General features: G+C 43.7%; 1 protein-coding gene across 26 annotated transcripts in view; it reads left to right on the top strand.

The window, feature by feature from the left end:
* The window catches only part of ASPH (aspartate beta-hydroxylase), a 232,136-nt gene that overhangs the window by 135,338 nt on the left and 77,509 nt on the right, over positions 1-19,289 (top strand). For all 26 annotated transcript variants that reach the window (XM_067017982.1, XM_067017973.1, XM_067017971.1 and 23 more), the window contains 3 exons: positions 5,127-5,212; positions 11,551-11,637; positions 18,100-18,250. In XM_067017982.1, the coding sequence (XP_066874083.1) occupies positions 5,127-5,212; positions 11,551-11,637; positions 18,100-18,250 (324 nt within the window). The remainder of the gene's footprint in view (positions 1-5,126; positions 5,213-11,550; positions 11,638-18,099; positions 18,251-19,289) is intronic.

The following is a 19,289-nucleotide window of genomic DNA, read 5'->3' as shown; positions in this document are numbered from 1 at the left end:
TTCCATGGACCAAGTGGAGAGGAAAGGTAGTCACAACATTTAATTTTTATATAATCTACATGTGTATTGTTAGTCTTTTTTCATGCCTTTAATTATTCTTTTATTTCCCTTCTTTTCCATTTCATTTGTTCTTAATGTTTCAACCGCGGCAAGGGAAGTCAGGATTTGAAATGCAACGGGTCACTTTTTTTTCTTTCTTTGTGGTTTTGGAAAAGGACAAAACACTTGTAATGGCAATGACCAAAAAGAAAAGTTCAAGTTTTATAAAACATAAACATCTGCTTCCTAAACCATTTTTAAAAATCCAAATTCAACAAAATTAACAAGCCAGGGCAATACTCCTAGGTCTACTTTGAAAGATTATTCACATGATTTAAATCAACTGAAAATCAGAAGTGCAGGATTTGTTCAGAGACCTTAAGAGAACCATTTGTAGAAGAAGAAACTGAGGCCCAAAGAGCCTGAGAGAGTTTGCTGCATCCTGTCGTGAGCCCTGAGACCCCACTCCTGTTTCTGCAATAAGACCACATGTTTCCCCAGACCAAGAAGGAACAGATCTGTGTTTTTTCACAATTGGAAAAATTGCCTTAAGCTTTTTAATACACTTAAAAATCAAAAGTCATGATAGGAATAAACTTGAATTTCAAAGAGAGGAGCAATATTAGCAGCTATTAAATAGGAAGGTGTGTGAAAAGAAATTTTATGGGACAAGGTAATTCCTCTTGGTAATGAGTGCTTTGAGATTTTTAATATTCTGTTTTTCATGATGATACTGAAATATGTTGACACTGAGTACAGTATGGCTATTTAACAAACATATTTTAATGTTAACTATATATTTTGGATGTCCTAAGCTGCCAATAGTTGGTTTTTTTTTTTTCCCCCCCATAAATAAACCTCATGTTAACTTTGACAGTGGAACATGGGAGGTGTGCCTGGGAAAAGCGCCGCTGCCACAGCCATAACCCTCTGCTCACGTGCTCGCCAGGCTTTCCTGGTCCTGCTGTCATTCTGCTGACAGACACTTCTGCAAAACCAAAGCGAGCAATTGAGAGACCTAAGTCAGTGCTGGGTGGCACGGCACTCACTTCCACCATTTACAAATCCCCATCTCAGCCAAATGTCGACTCATTTCCCATATCCTCAGCACGTATGCTAACATACCACGGCACGCCGTTGGATGTGCCCCCCAGCCACTATTTTTTCAGTCTCTGCTTTAGACATATTTTTCAACAATAGGGGGCCTTGGGGCTTGGGGGGAGGAGAAGAGAAAGGTGGAAGAAGTAAAAGAGAATACCAATTTTTTTAGATATGTAAGGAATGATATATGTACCACATCTTCTTTATCGTTCCTCGGTCAATGGACATTTAGGTTGCTTCCATGTCCTGGCTACTGTAAATAGCGCAGCAGTGAACATTGGGGTGCATGTATCTTTTCAAATTATGATTTTCTCCAGATATGTGCCTAGGAGTTATATACAATGGAATATTACTCAGCCACAAAAAAGAACAAAATAATTCCATTTGCAGCAAATGGATGGAACTAGAGATTGTCATACTGAGTGAAGCAAGTCAGACACAGAAAGACAAATATCATATGATATCACTTATATGTGGAATCTAAAAATAGGGTACAAATGAACTTATTTACAAAATAGAAGTAGAGTCACAGATGTAGAAAACAAACTTATGGTTACCAAGGGGGAAGGGGTGAAGGGAGAAACTGGGAGACTGGGATTGACACACACACACTGCTATATATAAAATAGGTCACTAATAAGAACCTACTGTAGAGCACAGGAAACTCTCCTCAATACTCTGTAATGGCCTAGATGGGAAAAGAATCTAAAAAAGAGTGGATGTATGTCTATGTATAATCAATTCACTTTGCTCTACACCTGAAACTAACACAACATTGTAAATCAACTCTACTCCAATAAACATTGAAACTATATTATATACAAGGAATGAAATGAAAAAAGTGATCAAAGTGTCAGCTTTATTACTGATAAAAGTCAAATTGAAGAATGGGACTTAAATGAGCAAGAATAAATGGGTTTTATAATCTTGAACCCCAGAACTGCACATGCCCACCCACTCCAGGCTGTGGAGAGCAGGCCCAGTTCCGCCATGTGGGTGGGGACCCCTCCCTGCAGGATGTGGCATCCGCTCAGCGCATTGGTGGTACCCGTCGTGGGGGAAGGGAAGGGAAGGGGTGGGGCCGAGCTACACAAGCTTGTTGCTTCCGCCTAACTCAGTGATCAGATAAGTCACACCACCTCCCCTGTGGGGGGAGGCAGGAGGCTGAGATTCTTAGGAAACTTCCCTCTTTTTGGAAACCATTCTGGTGGGAAATGTAGATGGGAGAGGGGAGGTGTCGGAGGACGGACGGAACAAAAAGCGCCCACTGGACTGAGAAGGCATCTTGAGACCAAACAACGAGGCAGGAAGCCCCGTGTACTCAGTGGATCCATTTATTACAGTGTAACTTACTCACAGGGTGGGATTGGGCAGAAAATGATCTGGAAGCATTCGCAGAGGCTGTGGCCACTGGGACAACTTGATAGTTAACCTGGGGTATGGGGTGCTTGGAAATACGGCGTGTATTCCTAAGTCACGATTTATGAGTGGGTAACTAGTCTCGTGGGTGCCCGGAATACGCCAGCAAAGGTCTTCATCATTGTTTGGAGACTAACAGAGCATAGAGGCCACCTGGTCCTAATGATGATGAAACAATATCGATTAACTCTAAAGCCCCTGACAACAGAGAAGGGATTCACTGCACCGTACAGTCCTGGGTAGTGTCCATGGAAGGACAGGAGGAACTGTCAGGGCCCAAGATGTGGCATCAGCCATGCTAACAGCCATACGGGAGGTGTCAAGGGACTGACCCCCTTTGAAACCTCAGTGGCCACATCTGTGAAGTTAAGTCCCCCATGTCCAGGAGGTTGAGAGAATAAAAGGAGATGTGGCCTGGAGGCCGGCACACAGTGAGTGCTAAAGAAAAACAGTAGCGATTACTTTCAGTCTTTGGATAATCCCTCATGTTCCTTCTTCTTTACTGTGGCCACAAACTGACCAGGTTTGTTATTTGGAAACAGGTGAGTACAGCGGCATCCTCTGAAATAGGGCAAATCCGAGACGGAACAGATTTGTGAGCAGTGGCGAATTTCACTCTGGATCTGAGCTTGAAGCCTCTGTGTCCATAGGCACTTGGATTTATTGATTTTTGTATTTCAGGAGAAAAGCAACTAGTTAATATGTAGCCCAGTTGGGAAATTAAACCGTGGAAGCCCTTTAGAGGCTGAAGCCTGACCCTGATGAGTGCTACATGCTGGGGAGACGGGAGGAAAAGCAGGAGAGCGGACGACACGGAAGTCAGGGCGAGGGACCATTTCGGGAAGGAGGGAGGAGTCCGCCTGTCCGACGCTGCAGGGGGGCCAGGTTGGATGGGGGAAAAAGGAACAGGGGGACTTGCAGAGATGGCCGTGAGCACGATCAGCTCTCAGACACGGGGCACTTACTCCTGTATGTTGATCACCGTGCTAGTGGCCCACATGCGGTATTAGTGAATTCTCAAAAACACTGCCCCATGTTATAGATTAGGGAAGAGAGAGTAGGGAAAGTCTACCACCAGCTTGGCGTAGGTCACAGAGCTGGGACAGGACAGAGCTGGGACTCGGGCCCCTCGCCTTCTGACTCTTAACCGCCGAGCCTCCTTCCTTCTGGACGACTCGCTTTTGCCCCTGTGGTGGGTGGGGGCAAGAGCTCTGTGGGTGGAAAGGGAGCCACGAGGGAGGGGAGCGGGGAGAGGGCGGCGAGCAGGGGTGGGGGCGCTGAGGCTTGTCCTGGTTGGCTGGTTGGCTGGCTTTAGGATGGTGGAGACTTCAGCACCGTGAAACGTGGACAGGGGCTCAGAGGAAAGCCGGAGTGAGGAGACCTACGGAGGAGGAGATGGCGACGGCAGAGAGCGGGCCTGTGGGGCAGGGTGGGGAGCGACCTTAGGAGGAGAACCCCTCCTCCTTCACCTGGGGACAGGGCACACGGAGCTGAATGTGCTGGTTTAACGTCAGAGCATTGAGGAAGTTCTCCTCTGACTGTGCTCATCTCTCTCTACCTGGAACCTCCGGCTTACCCTTCAGGGTCACACCTGGTCATGCTCTGAGCCCTGAGACAGGATTATTTGCGCTGGGTCCACTCCGCAGGCCCCGCCCCTCCCCTGCTGGTCGTGACTTCAGGCTGAGTCAGCAGGAGGAAATGCAGGTTGCATCGAAGACACGGTGCCACTCTGCGGGGCCTTATGGTTTGAAAAGGGACCAAGATAAGTACATAAAAGTCCCATATAATAGGGGGAAGAACCACACACACACACACACACACACACAAGAGACGTATGCATGGTGCTGAGGACTTCAGTCGTGTGATAGAGAGAGAAAACAGAGCACTTCTGTGAGTGATCTGTGGAGTGAGTGTGGGTTTCAGCTGGTTGTTGAAGGAGGGGCGTAGTTTCAACTGACAAGGAATAAGCCATTTTACTTGGAGAAAGTAGCCTCAGAAATGGCCGAAAGCTTATTTGGGGAGCGAGGGGGTGGTCCCATCTGGCTAAAGTATGGAATATGCTGGAATTTAGGTCCAGGATGCAATGGAAGGGTCTTGAGTCCTAGACTACGAAATCCTGCTCACTTGAGTCCCTTGAGAGTAATTTCCTACTTTTATCTGATGGGGAAACACTGTGGGTGTGTTCAAAGACAGTTGTCGGCAGTCTTTTGGGCTTAGCCAAGGAGTTGATCCTAAGAGTTTAGAAATCATACCTACCATTTTCATTCCAGAAATTCGGTCACTATCCTGAGAGTTTCAGGATACCAGAATGCACCCAGTCTCCCAAGAACACCTTCGAGCATTTGAGAAAAAGGGCCCTGACCGTCTCCCTGTGGTTTGGCAGTTACTGGCTAGGTCATCCTGGGGGTTGGGAGAGCCGTGTGCGAAGCTGAGCCAGGACTGTACTTGGTTCTCCAGTTACAGGCTCAGGACCAATGCTAGGTTTCTTACTACTTTTGTAAATCACTATTCTCAAGAACTATTTCTAGACAAAAACATAAAATAAAAAACCTCCTTTTTTCTTTCAGTGAAGAAAAAGAAGCCTAAACTATTAAATAAACTTGATAAGACTATTAAAGCTGAACTCGATGCTGCAGAGAAACTCCGCAAACAGGTAGGCGGTTGTCTTGCTTTTCGAAGGAACATGCGACGGTTTCTTTGTTAACCAAACCCAGCCATTCCTCTTGATTTGTTTTTAAAGAAAACTGTAAGAGAAACAACCCTTGAATAGGGTGGATTTTTTCCCCAGGCACATCAGCGTTCCATGTGAAATGAATCAAATGAAAGGAAAAACAGCAGCTGTAATGGCCAAATAGAAATAGAACTTTACCATCAGGCCAGTGGACTTGGGTATCAGCCCCTCCCATCACAGTCTAGTTTTGTGGCTTTGGGCCCATCACTAAGACATTCTGAGCCTCCGTTTCCTTATTTTAAGAAATGAGACTAACACATGCTCTTCCTATTTCCTACTTGGTCTTTTCCAATGAGATAAGAGATTTAAAAAGAAGCATCAGTACTGTCAAGTACCATACAAGTAGGGGTTTTCATTTTAAAGCAACTCGATGCAAAAAGAAAACATAGGTTAGTCCAGTACTCTTAGGATAGTTACCGTTAAGGTGAAATGATATTAGATTTAAGATTCTTCTCACTTGGGGTTAACCTCACGCACCTCCAGTTTCCAGGGTGACTGTTTGATGTTTTGCTTTGTCATCAGTTATTTGAAATATTATTTGCATTTGTTTCTGGATGTTACAGTTTTTGAAAATTCAGTTAACACTAGATTGAAGTTATCTGTTCTCTTAACTCCATCACACTCATGTAATTATTGAGCCAAATATTTATTACAATGTATTTAATGACATCTTCCCTTAATCGTCTACAGGCATTCCTCGTTTTATTGTGCTTCGCTTTATTGTGCTTCATGGATATTGCGTTTTTTACAATTTGAGGGTTTGTGGCAGCCCTGTATCAAACAAGTCTGTTGGTGCCATTTTTCCAACAGCATTTGCGCGCTTCAGGTCTCTCTGTCACATTTTGGTAACTCTCGAAATAATTTCAAACCCTCCACCAGCAAAAAGATTATGACTCGCTGAAGGCTCAGATGATGATTAGCAGTATTTAGCAATAAAATACTTTTAAATGAGGTGTGTGCATTGTTTTTTCTAAACATAACGCTATTGCACACTTAATAGACTACAATATAATCTAAACATAACTTTTATATGCACTGGAAACCAAAACATTCATGTGACTCACTCCGTTGTGGTATTTGCTTTATCGTGGTGGTCTGGACCCAAACTTGCAAGATCTCTGAGGTCTGCCTGTAGTTGTTTCTCTTGAAAATTTCTTTCTCTACTCTGTACTTGAATTTATACTTGCATTTTAAACTAATACTCATTGGTTTTCCTGTAATGTGGTTTTTAATCAGTAGACATCAGCTGAAAAAAAAAAAAAAAAAAAGGAATAAGGGGACTGTCATAGGTAAGCGACAACAATAAAAACACCCGAGTTAGGCACTGAAGTGGGACGAGAATGTGCTTCCCCGCATATTTATTGGAAAAGTCCCAACAGGCATGGCGACGTCTCTAACTAGCATTAGTCAAGGTTCCCAAACCAAAGGCTGGCTCACCCTGGTCAGCAGCTGATGCAAATGTAGTAACTCCAAAGAATATTGCAGCAAAGTCTTTCTTTGTTCACTAAGTTAACATCGAATGATTTCTGTGTCTATCTTGTTTAATTTTATAAAATGCAGCCATCTACTATTTGTTGAAAATTTGCATTTCTCAATAGAAACGAAGCAGGAATCTTCTTTTTCTATCACCTTGTTTGGCATTCTCCACTTTCTCTGTGCTACATGCCCTTGATGAAAATGGATGCCTATTTCACAGCTGACTTTAGGAATATAGAACAAACGAACAGCTTTAGAGAAGGATTTTTATGTAATTATAATGAATAGTAGAGAAGGGATCAGTTATTAGGGGGCAGATAAGTCAGTGACACATAAAAATGCTGGAACAATCCATGGGGTACTCTCCACTTCTCGCTTATTTGGAGAAATGTTGATGCTTTCTTCAAGAAGCACCATGGATCTATAACAGGGTGAATAAAGGAGGAAGAAGAGCCCACAGAGGCAATTCTTGCTTCTGAAATGGCAGGGAGCCACGTTATTGACTGAGTCATCAGCGTAATTCAGTTTTTTAGGGTTGTTTCCATAGCTGGTAGTTTCAAATGATACAACCGACTACACTGGGATTGCTATGGCCATAAGGCAGCAATGGTCAGAGGAGGCCTGGTCTCAGGCCACACCCATGTTTCAGAAACTATGTGACATGAAAGTACGAGGTCACTTTGGTTTTCCTGCAAAAATGCACGGATCATATTTTAATCATCAATTTTTAAAAATAATATTTATTGCTTAAAACTCCTCCTTATGCCCCAGAAGACAGATTTGAAATGATACACTGAAATATTTGTTCATTTGTTGGAATCAGTTTTTATTATTGTATTATAAGTGGAGAAAAAAAGAGAAAGAAGGGAAAACTTAATAAAGTCGGAGTAAGTGCAACACACGAAGGTGGTGAGCGGGTGGTGAGGCAAGTACATGTCTCTCCAGTGAACTGTCTTGGTCCTAGGATAAAATGTAAGCTACGTTGAAGAACGGATGATTTTCAGGCCATCCTTCGTGAGCACTCTATCTTGTGGTTGAGTTTTTTAAGAAGAATCGTGGAATAGTAAATAGTATCAGGAGCTGTATTCTCCAGCAAGAACTAACTTTGCCAGACAGCTGAGGGGAGGGCAGGGCCGATTGTCCCTTAGGAAAGGCACAGAGCATCTGTGTTAAGGGATCCAAAGGATGCCTAGGACAGAGCCAACGTATTCCATTATTTTTATAACCTTGATGGCCAACTAAGGGAGTGTTAAGCTGGAAAAAATACTTTCGCAGAGTGGTTATGAATATTGTTAACCCTATGGTTTAAATCTGGAAATGGTGCATTTAGCATGATCTTCACAAAAATAGCCTCAATACTTGCAATTTAAGTTGTGTAAGTCATGTGATAGGCTAAAAATAATCCCTCCAAAGATATCTGTGTCCTAATCCCTGGAACCTGTACATGTTACTGTGTTTGGAGAAAGGGTCTTTGCAGATATGATTAAGTGAAGGGTCTTGAGATGGGGGATTATCCTGGGTTGTCCAGTTGGGCCCAAAATTCAATCACATGTTTCCATATAAGAGAGAGGCAGGGGGAAATCTGATACAGACACAACAGGAGAAGACACAATGTGAAGACAAAGTGGAGATTGGGGTGATGTCAAGAAAAGCTGTCGGGAGGCAAGGAGCAGATTCTCCCCTAGAGCCTCTGGAGAAAGAACGGCCCTGCACCCATCTCAATTTCAGCCCCAGTGAAACTGATTTTGGACTTCTATTCTCCGGAACCGTGAGCAAATGAATTTCTGTTCTCTTAAGCCACAAAGTTTGTGGTCATTTGTTACAGCAGCCTCAGGAGACACGTACAGGTTAGTTAGAAGAAAGTCACATGGAGAAGGATATTTAACATGAATTATTTATCCCTTACAGTCACTCATGGAATAAATAAAATGGTGGTTTTAGAAACTGTTATCCAAAATATACAAAAAACTCATAAAATTCAATGATAAGAACAACAACCCAATTTTAAAATGGTCCAAAGACCTTAAAAGACAACTAACGCAAGAAGATGTTCAGGGCTTCCCTGGTGGCGCAGTGGTTGAGAGTCCGCCTGCCGATGCAGGGGACACGGGTTCGTGCCCCGGTCCGGGAGGATCCCGCATGCCGTGGAGCGGCTGGGCCCGTGAGCCATGGCTGCTGAGCCTGCGCGTCCGGAGCCTGTGCTCCTCAACGGGAAAGGCCACAACGGTGAGAGGCCCGCATACTGCCAAAAAAAAAAAAAAAAAAAAAGATATTCAGGTGGCAGATAAGCATATGAAAAGATGCTCTACCTCATATGTTATGAAAGGCAATTTAAAACAAAATGGATATTACTACACACCTATTAGCAAGCCCCAAATCTGGAACACTGACATCACCAAATGCTGATGAGGGTGCGGAGCAACGGGAACTCTCACGCATTGCTGGTGGCGACGCACAACAGTACAGCCCCTTCGGAAGACAGTTTGGTGGGTTTCTTACAAAACTAAGCATACTTGTAGCATACACTCTAGAAATCTTGCTCCTTGGTATTTATCCAAAGGAGTTGAAAACTTAGGTTCTCACAAACACCTGAACATGGATGTTCATAGCAGCTTTCATAATTCCAAAACCTGAAATCAACCAAGATGTCCTTCCGTAAGTGAAGGGGTGGATAAACTGGGGTACATCTAGACAATGGAATCTGATTCAGCACGAAACAGAAATGATCTCTCAAGCCATGAAAAGATAGGGAGGAAGCTTAAAGTCATCTTACTAAGTGGAAGAAGCCAATCTGAATAGGCTACATACTGTATGATTCCAACTATATGACTTTCTGGAAAGTGCAAAACTGTGGAGACAGTGGATACATGTCATTATACATCTGTCCAAACCCATAGAATGTACAACACCAAGAGTGAACCCTAACATAAACTGTGGACTTCGGGTGATTTCAGTGTGTCATTGTAGGTTCATCAATCATAACAAACGTACAACTGTGCTGAGTGACGTTGATTATGGGGGGAGGCCGTACACGTGTAGGGGTAGGAGGTATGTGAGAAATATCTATACTTTCCTCTCAATTTTGCTGCAAACCTAAAACTGCTCTAAAAAAAAATAAAGCCTTTAAAGAAGTTAATATCGTGAGAGACACAGCATATTTTAAATAGCGATACAAAGATTTCTGACAATAAATATAACTTAGAGAATATGTTCCTGACTTGATTTATCTCAGCCTTCAAGTCCTCATTCTCTTTGCATTAACCTGTCCATCAGGTAGGAGACTTACCTGGGGCACGCTCTATTGTCTCATGTGGGCTCACACATCCTCCCCACGCTACGATAGTAATAATCATAATGGCTACCATTTTTCATTGCTTTCCATGCGCTCTGCAGCGGCTATAAGCATTTTATATATGTTATCAGATTTGACCTTCACAGCAGCCTGACAAAGTGATCAAGTACCCTTATTGTACCCACGTCACAGATGAGGCATATAAGGCAAAGTCGTAAGTAACTTGCCAGGAGTCACACGCCTCCTAAGTGATGGAACCCAGGGTCTAGCCGGTCACTCTGGCTCTGGAGCCTGCACTCACGACCACCCCTCTGTGCATATACTGTCTCCCAGACCCTCAGCGCCACTGATGGGCATGTAACAGGGAATAAGAAACCTCCTCCTTCCATGATTTCAAGGAACTTTAATATGGATATTGCCTGGCTCTATTTAGTCAAGTTGCGGAGAAGTAGGCATCAGTAACGATCAGGTAGTGCCGTATGGTTTGCTGAGCCCAGCCACGTTTTGAGGGGTAAGCTCTGTTGCTGTGAAAACTCACTCAGTGAGGGTGACAACATACAAACCGCAGTGAGCTTGCGTTTACGCATGGAATGCATGGATTTACAGATTGATAGGCAGCTGAAGTGGCGGTAAAGTTCAACTCAGAGAATCCATCTCCATCGCGTGGTTCTCATATTCTGACGTGCTGCCTTCCACTAGACACCAGGGGATGTGTGTTTCTCCTTGTGGATGGACTGCGAAGGGGAGAGGGTGCCTCACCCCCACGCCAAGACCCTCAGCAAGCCTGCCTGTTACACGCCCCCCATTTCCGCTTGCACAGTGGTGGTCAGAGACCTACCACAGGTGCTGGAACCAGCCTCTTAAGGGCCCGCGTGGGCTTTGGGGGGATGGGGGGGGTCACATGACAATGAAGCAGCGGGCTGCCCCAGCAACCCGGTGAGCCGCGTGAACCCTGATGTGCGTGGGTGCCAGCGTCGGCGGCCAAGTGGCCCTGTCATCCCGCACGCCTACTCCCTGCTGACAGTGCCCTTCTCGTTGCAGACCCCGGGCATTCTAGCTGCTAGCAGAATGCCTCCCCCAACTGAAATCCTAAACTTTTTAAACCTTTTTATGCATGTATCCACTCTTTTCTTTTCAGATTCTTTTCCCATAGGGGCCATTACAGAGTATTGAGTAGAGTACAGCAGGTTCTTATTAGTTATCTATCTTATATATAGTAGTGTGTGCAGTTTCTTTAACAATGACTCATAGTACATCATTTGCCAGGTATCTATCTGCCTTTTAAAAAAATAAAGTGTATTTATGTTCATTTCTAGTTTTTTGTTTGTCATAATGAAGTTAATTATTTAGAATCTTAGGATAAAATTGTCTTAAACTCAGAAAGGAGTCCAGGAAATTTTGACAAAATTACTCGGTGAACATTAAATAACTATATTGAATAACATCAGGCATTTGAATTTATTGTATGTATACAACTGCCTCTTCCTAACAGGGAAAAATTGAGGAAGCAGTGCATGCGTTTGAAGAACTAGTTCAGAAGTACCCTCAGAGTCCAGGAGCGCGATATGGGAAAGCAAAGGTATGCCGAAACCGTGCTACTTAAGACACTGTTTTGATGTCCTTATGCTCTGTATAATTGGATTTTCAAACCCAGTATTTGCATTTTATTTTTCCTTTCTAACTTGTATACAGAATCGATTTCTCATGCATATACATAAATTCAAGCAAGAAATACAGTTTTAAATAAGACAATTAATTATTGCTATTTTGTATGGTGAATTTAGTAACATTTTTTTGCTCCCCCTGCATCTGGCTTCTCTCCGGTTTTGAAAAGAAAATAAAGAATAACACTTTTGTCACTGGTTTCCTATCACCCTCACGTTTGTTCCATTTAGACCCACCACCTGCTTCTTACTTCAGGCTCCTTAGAGGTGTAAGAACCTCATTTTATCACTAGAGGTTGCAAACTGTGCTTAGAAAAGACTCTTAAAATATAAAGTGGGATGGACTTTGTTCTCTGTGTAGTTTCTGTCAGCTGACTCATTTCTTACCCCTTACCTTCTCCCCAGCTCCTTCCCCACCTTCTCCTTTCTTTTTTTTTTTTTTTAATTAATTAATTTATTTACTTTTGACTGCATTGGGTCTTCGTTGGGTTGCACGGGCTTCTCATTGCGGTGGCTTCTCTTGTTGCGGAGCACGAGCTCTAGGTGCACGGGCTGCAGTAGTTGTGGCATGCGGGCTCAGTAGTTGTGGCTCACGGGCTCTAGAACGCAGGCTCAGTAGTTGTGGCGCACGGGCTTAGTTGCTCCGCGGCATGTGGGATCTTCCTGGACCAGGGCTCGAACCCGTGTCCCCTGCATTGGCAGGCAGATTCTTAACCACTGTGTCACCAGGGAAGTTGTGGCACACAGGCTCAGCAGTTTTGGCTCGCAGGCTCAGTAGTTGTGGCTCACGGGCTTAGTTTCTCCGCGGCATGTGGGATCTTCCCGGACCAGGGCTCGAACCTGTGTCCCCCGCATTGGCGGGCGGATTCTTAACCACTCCCTTCTCCTTTCTTATTTGGACTTTCTCCATCTTCCAGCTCCTCAATTCATGAAGCTTTTCCACGTCCTTCTGTAGCTGGGAAACCCTCCGTGGGCCACATTCTGTTTTAGGTCCTGGGATTTATCATGAAGAACACTCTCGAGGTCTGTGTCCTTGTGGAGCTTATATTCCAATGGAAGATATTTTAAAAGTTTCTTACCCAAGTTTTTTGTAGTGAAAGGCCACTCTGTGGCAGGCCCTATTCTAGGCACTGCAGGCACAGCCATCAACAAAGCACATGGTGTTTTCATTGTAATGGAGAAGACAGTGCATGAGACATAGAAGAAAGTCTCTTGCTTGCTGCTGGATACTTTGCCAGGAGACAAAAATAAAGAAGAGCACAGCCATAGGATGTGTGAGGGGGTTGAAATTTTGGATAGGGTGGAAGGAAGATACCTCACCGAGGAGGTGATGTTTGAGCAAAACCCTGAACGTCTTTATAAATAAATATATATTGAAAGAATATTAGAAGGGTTAAAAACAAATGTATTAGAAGATCTTACAAGATAATACATGCCATGGTGAAAAGAAGGTCATGGAATAAAGAACATGATATTATTAATTTTTTGTTTGTAGGTGGTGTGATTGAGAGTGACACAGCAACACTTAACGATAATAAGGTGATCAGCAAAGGCCTCCCTAGGGAGGTGACAAGTGGCTGAAACATGTCAAGGTCGAGGAAGGAGGTGTCCAGGCACGGGGAAGAGCGGGGGGCAAAGGCCGTGATGCAGGGAATCAGCCTTGGCTTGACTGGAAGGACAGGAGCAGGGCCGTGCTGAAGGAGGTGACACGGGGCAGGCGGGACCAGGGCCCCTCAGGTTGTATTCTCTGTGCGCTGGAGGCCCTTGGAGGGTTTGTGCGTGGCTGTGCCCGTCTGGTTGTTTTTTTTTTTTTTAATAACGATCACTTTGGTTGCTTGGCGGAGAATGGATTCTGGTGGCACAAGTAGAGGCCAGAAGAATAGGAGACCATTGCAGCTGCCCTCGAGAGGCGCTGGCTCAGACTGTGGTCTTGGCCGTGGAGATGGAGCAGTGGACAAGGGCGGAGCTGAGAGGTCTTGATGATGGGTTACATGTAAGGGTCAGAGAGAAGACTCGAGGGTGGCTTCGGTCTTCCGCGCCACGCGGCTTGCTGGGTTCCAGACCAAGGATGGAAACCAGGCCCCCCGCAGTGGAAGTGCGGAGTCCTGACCGCTGGACCGCCAGGGAAGTCCCGACTCCATGGTTTTGGGTTAAGCCATCTAAGGAAAGGAGAGTGCCGGGTTCTGACCAGGAAGACTGGTGGAGGAACAGGTTTGGGGAGGTACAAAATCAAGCATTCGCATTTGGTCCTGTGAAGTTTGTGATGCCTGTTAGAGACGCAAGTGCACGTGTCAAATAGACGGTCGGAGATACGTAGTCTGGAGCTCTGGGTAAAAGCCAGGGCTGATGTGCAAATGTCAGGCAGTAAAGCTCCTCCAGCCCTGCCTGGGGGGATGAGATTGTCAGCACTGCTGGGAAATGGCAGATGCAGAGCTGCAGAAATTTTCCAGACCCAGGAGAAGCTGACAACACCCCTTTGGAGAGGGCAGTGCTGTCACTTGTGGGTGACACTCACACGGAAACTAACACATCTGGAGATAAAGCGAGTGTGCTTTGCTCTGAACTAAAGGTGGCAACCACTCGAAGTACAGATGCTCAAATTCTTCCTATCTCCCCCTTAAAAACTTATTAATTAAATTTGTATTAATTCAGTTCCAATAAGTTAAATTTGTGAAAATTTAATGCAGAGAAGTTCCTTTTATCCATGGTGCAATACAAACTAGGTTTAGCAGACAACAACTGTATCATTTCTATAAATTAATTTGGTCAGTAATCCTCCAAAATTGCTAAATTGTATTGCTATTAAGCAAGAGAGAATACATTTATTACCAAAAGATGGTGCCTATTCAAATAAGTGATGTGCTTTGCCACTAGTCCTGGCAGTCATTTGATTAAGGAAAAGCATATTAACTCGAAAGAATAATGATTGGGCCAAATGCTCATCATGGCAAAAATGTTTCATGCTTTAGAATTTTTCTTTCTATGTGATGTTAGTTGCGGGTACCAAGGTCTAAATAAATGCAATACTTTTTGTACATGGCACTTGCCGTATTTACACCCTTATTTACAGTCAGAATTTGAGATTTATGCCTCAGCAATATTTTTTATCTCTAAACTATTATGCTACAAGGTGTTATCAGTATTAACATTAATGCAAAATTTAAGCATGGTAAATTAAATTTTAATAGAATAATTTAAAAGAAAGCTTAACTTTGTAGGAGCTTTAAAAATAAAAGTTCAACAGAAGACGGATTTTGTAAGGAGGAATACGTGATGACTTTTTCATTCTTTATTAGCAGATTAAACCATTACTTTGGAATATCCCAACAAATTTTTGAAATTCAGCAACGTTAAGTTAAATAGAAACGACAGTATCTATCATTTCTAAGGTAGCACTGGGGCTTCCCTGGTGGCGCAGTGGTTGAGAATCCGCCTGCCAGTGCAGGGCACACGGGTTCGAGCCCTGGTCCAGGAAGAGCCCACATGCCGCGGAGCAGCTAGGCCCGTGAGCCACAACTAGTGAGCCTGCACTCTAGAGCCCGTGAGCCACAACCACTGAAGCCCGCATGCCCTAGAGCCCGTGCTCCGCAACAAGAGAAGCCACCGCAATGAGAAGCCCGCGCACCCACCGCAACGAAGAGTAGCCCCCGCTCGCAGCAAGTAGAGAAAGCCCGCGTGCAGCAATGAAGACCCAACACAGCCAATAAATAAATAAATAATAAAATACATGAAAAAAAAGTAGCACTGATAGTGTCTTATTCTTTGGATTACTGTGAAAATCAATTTTGACCAAGTTCCTTGAACATCAGACACAAAATTATGAGCTCAATTCACTTTATTATCTTACACAAACCATTAATGCCTCTCAGGCAGAAAATGCCGCATCTCAGGCATCTTCAGGCATCTTCCTTCCACAGATAGGAAGGTTGGATGGGGAATTCGTTTGAATCAACAAAAGGCTTTCTGATGTTAATGTCCTGTAGCAAATGCTCAGTTTCAGGGCAAATCCTTTATCTACAGATGCCAAACTAATCAATATCAATCAATTTTGATATTCAAAGCAAAGCCTATCAGTTTTATTTAAGAGGCTTTGAAGAATTATGTACTATTTTAACACTGATATTAAAATTCCATTTCTAGAAGTTCTAAAATGTTTATACGTCATTAAAATGAAGGACCTTGAGGATGGAGGAGGGAAAGGAACAAGGCATGTAGTTGTATCATCTGTCTCTCATTTCAGATTGAGCTTAGTTAAGATATTTATTCCCCTCTATATAGAGAATGACGTCTCGGTTGACATTTGCCCTTGAACTAACCTTGAAGAGATCCTCCAGTTCCGGGATCTGTTTGGTAGCTTGAAGAGGCTACCAAATGAAGAAGGTGAACAAGATGGTCTCAAAAGAGCTCTCTCAGCTCTAGGACTCTAGCATTCTGTGACGTCATCTATGAACGACCATGTTTGGGGGAGTTAACTCACCATAGCCAAACTCACAAGAAACTGATGCTTAAACAGAGAAGCCAGCATAGGAATATACGGAAGGCCATGCAGTCAAGATGCCCGATACAGGATGTTGACATTGGACTTTCTCTCCTGGTAGATAAGTCTACTCTGGAGACCGTTTGCAGATATGAACAGATTGTTGTATATTCTGAAGCTTTTTTTTCCTGTCAAGCACAGGTGAATTGCCCTTTTCTAATCTAGAGATTTTCATCCTGTCAATTTTCCTTTATCATAAATCCGTCCACTGTCCGTCACCACTGAGTCAATTCCAGCCCTTATCATCTTGGGAAACTTACCCTTATCAGTACATATTAACAGGTTCTTTCTTTGATGTGGTATTTTCTGAAAAGCTTCCCACAGGTGTCTTACTTTGTCAATTTGTGCTGATTCTTGTTAGTTTTTCATTTTGGGGTGGAGGAGGGATGGATCATTTCCTTACTGCGTCCTCGTTGTGGAGTTAGACTTTGTCTTGGTTCTGCAGTGACATCTACATAACTGCCTACAACACGCACTCTGTTTTAACAAGGTAAACATGTTAAATAGGATATTCTGAGAAAAAAATTATACGTGCTACTTTTAGCCTCTATATCGTTTTTTTTTCAAATGGTAAGCTTCAAATGGTAGTCTACTAAATCTGATGAGATTTTGATGACCGTTTGACAGTTCGCCTCTCTCTTCCTACCTCTAGCGTTTTAGTCCCTGTTCTCGTGGCTGTTAACACGGTGAACTGCTCTGGTCCCTTTTCCATCCCCTCTCACCTGCTGAAGGACATCATTCTAATTTTTGTGTCCCCTGCATCATCAGATTTCCCCCCTCTACTGGGTCTTTTGCATCAGCTTAGAAACATGGTATAATATTTCCCATTGTTAAAAAACAACACTCCCTTCTCTCCACATTACCCTCCAATTACTGGCCCATTTCTCTGCTCCCCTTTACGACGAAACTCCTTGAAAGAGGTGTGTTCACCTCCTTCCCTCCTGTTTTCCCTTGAGCCTCTGAGCTATGGGTCCCCAGCAGCCCCATGGAGATGCTCTTGCTGGGACCCTCAGAGGCATCACATTGTCCCCAGTCCAGAGCGATCTAGCTTCAGTTCTCATCTTGTTCAACCTGACAGCCACTTCTGATACAACTGACCACTCCCTCTTGATACCTGTTGTCAGCTGGCCTCCAGAATACCACTTTTTACATTGTTATTTTCTGCTCTCTTCCTGCCGTCCTATTTGCTGGTCCTGTCCTGGTCCTTTCTGACCTCTGATGACCTTGAAATCCTGCAGCTCTTTAGAGTTCTGTTCTTGGACCTCTTCTTTGCTCTGTCTACACTCACAGCTGCATCTAGCTTCTTAGCTCTGAATACTCTCTCTATCCTCAATGATGTAGAAGCCTACGTTATTTTTATCCACAGCACTCACGACCACAAGACACATGATACTTTTATTTGTATATTGACTTTCCCTTTTAGAACGAAGCAAAATGAGAAAGGGGCTTTGTCTGTTCTGTCCAATTTGTCTGCCACCTCTCTAGAACAGAATATAGTTGTTGAAGGAATGAATGAACACAGGAATAACGTAGTGAGAGAACAGGAACGGTGGAGTGGAGTTCTGTCTATTAATGATGTATAACAGGATATCAATTCCATCAGCCCTCACATATATTAGTCTTGCTTTTATGATAGTCTTTCTCATCTGTAGCTCATTTTTCCTCATACTATTAAAATAACATGCTGTGTTGCTTTCCTTTATTTTTCTAATCCTTGACAAAAAGAAAGTTTGAATTTGTCTTGAATTAGTTTTAAAGCATGTCCCCAAGTCAACTTTTCATAAATATTTTGAGCAACTCCAAGTACAGCTTGTCCTGGGACATTTCTCCCTTCCTCTAGTGTGAAGATGATTTGGCCGAGAAGAGGAGGAGCAATGAGATTCTGCGCAGGGCCATCAAAAGCTACCAAGAGGCGGCCAGCCTGCCTGACGCCCCCGCAGACCTGGTGAAGCTGAGCTTGAAGCGGCAGTCAGACAGACAGCAATTTCTAGGTGAAGTGGAGTAAGCGTCGCTCCAGTGGCGATCAATGGCGTGCTTTTATCTGGAAAAACCTGCAGGCTGTGCGTACTTCTGCAAGAGTTTAGTTACATGGAAGGAAACCTGAGTTTCATAACCAATTTCAGGCAACTTCTCTGATTGTGTCAGACTGAAAGAGCAATCCTCCGTAATTACAAAGGTGCACGTGGTACTTTGCCGCTTACCCACACACGTTTTGAGGAGAAGGCAAATGGAAATCTGAGAGGTTGGATACGTTGCCTAAGGAATCATAGCTAATAAATTAAAAGGTCTGCAGTCAAAAACTTCCTATCATGCCAAATTCTTCTTTTCTCTCTTAATGATAACCAGCTGATTCATGGTGGCTGAAGTCAGCGGTGCCACAGTTTTTATAGAGGAATGTTAGGAGTTCTAAGCACTCTAAAAGTTTTACCTGTAAGTTTTGACTCTATACTAAAGAAAATGATAGAAAAAAAATTTTTTTAATCACTAAGTAAATTTGCAGATGCTTTGAAAAGAGCAGCATAAAGCATCCTTTCTAAGTGACCCCGGTTCCCAGTGCCAGAGGCAAGGGAGACTCCCTGTAGTCTAACTTCATTATAACCAGGCCAGCGCTTGGTTCTCTCTCACCTAAAATGCCATCGGTAAGCCAGGAGGGCAGAATCTAAGCCATGTGTAACCCCCTAAGGGGGGTTCTCTGCTGGGTGGATAAGTTATGCAGACAAATTACCTCGATTACAGTAGGAAATGCTCATAAAAGTAATATTCAAAGTCAACTGAACTTTATATCAAGGATAAGAACTAAAGGTAGTTAGTTGTGTTGCTTTGGTAGATGACTAAAATCTGTGACAGGAGTAGAACCTAAGCGATGGTTGGAAACTAGAAGAAATGGTCTTATTCTAGAAGAATGGACTTAACATTCATAAGGGCCAGTCCTGGGGAAGGAAAACATGCAGCACACATACAGGATGGAAAAGGCAGAGCCGGGGCTCCACGGAGGCGCTCGCCGTGGGCGCAAAATCAGTCACTGAGTCG

Source organism: Kogia breviceps, chromosome 17 (genome assembly GCF_026419965.1).
Source record: "Kogia breviceps isolate mKogBre1 chromosome 17, mKogBre1 haplotype 1, whole genome shotgun sequence".
Taxonomy (NCBI): Eukaryota; Metazoa; Chordata; class Mammalia; order Artiodactyla; family Physeteridae; genus Kogia; species Kogia breviceps.
This window is presented reverse-complemented; position numbering and strand designations above follow the sequence as displayed.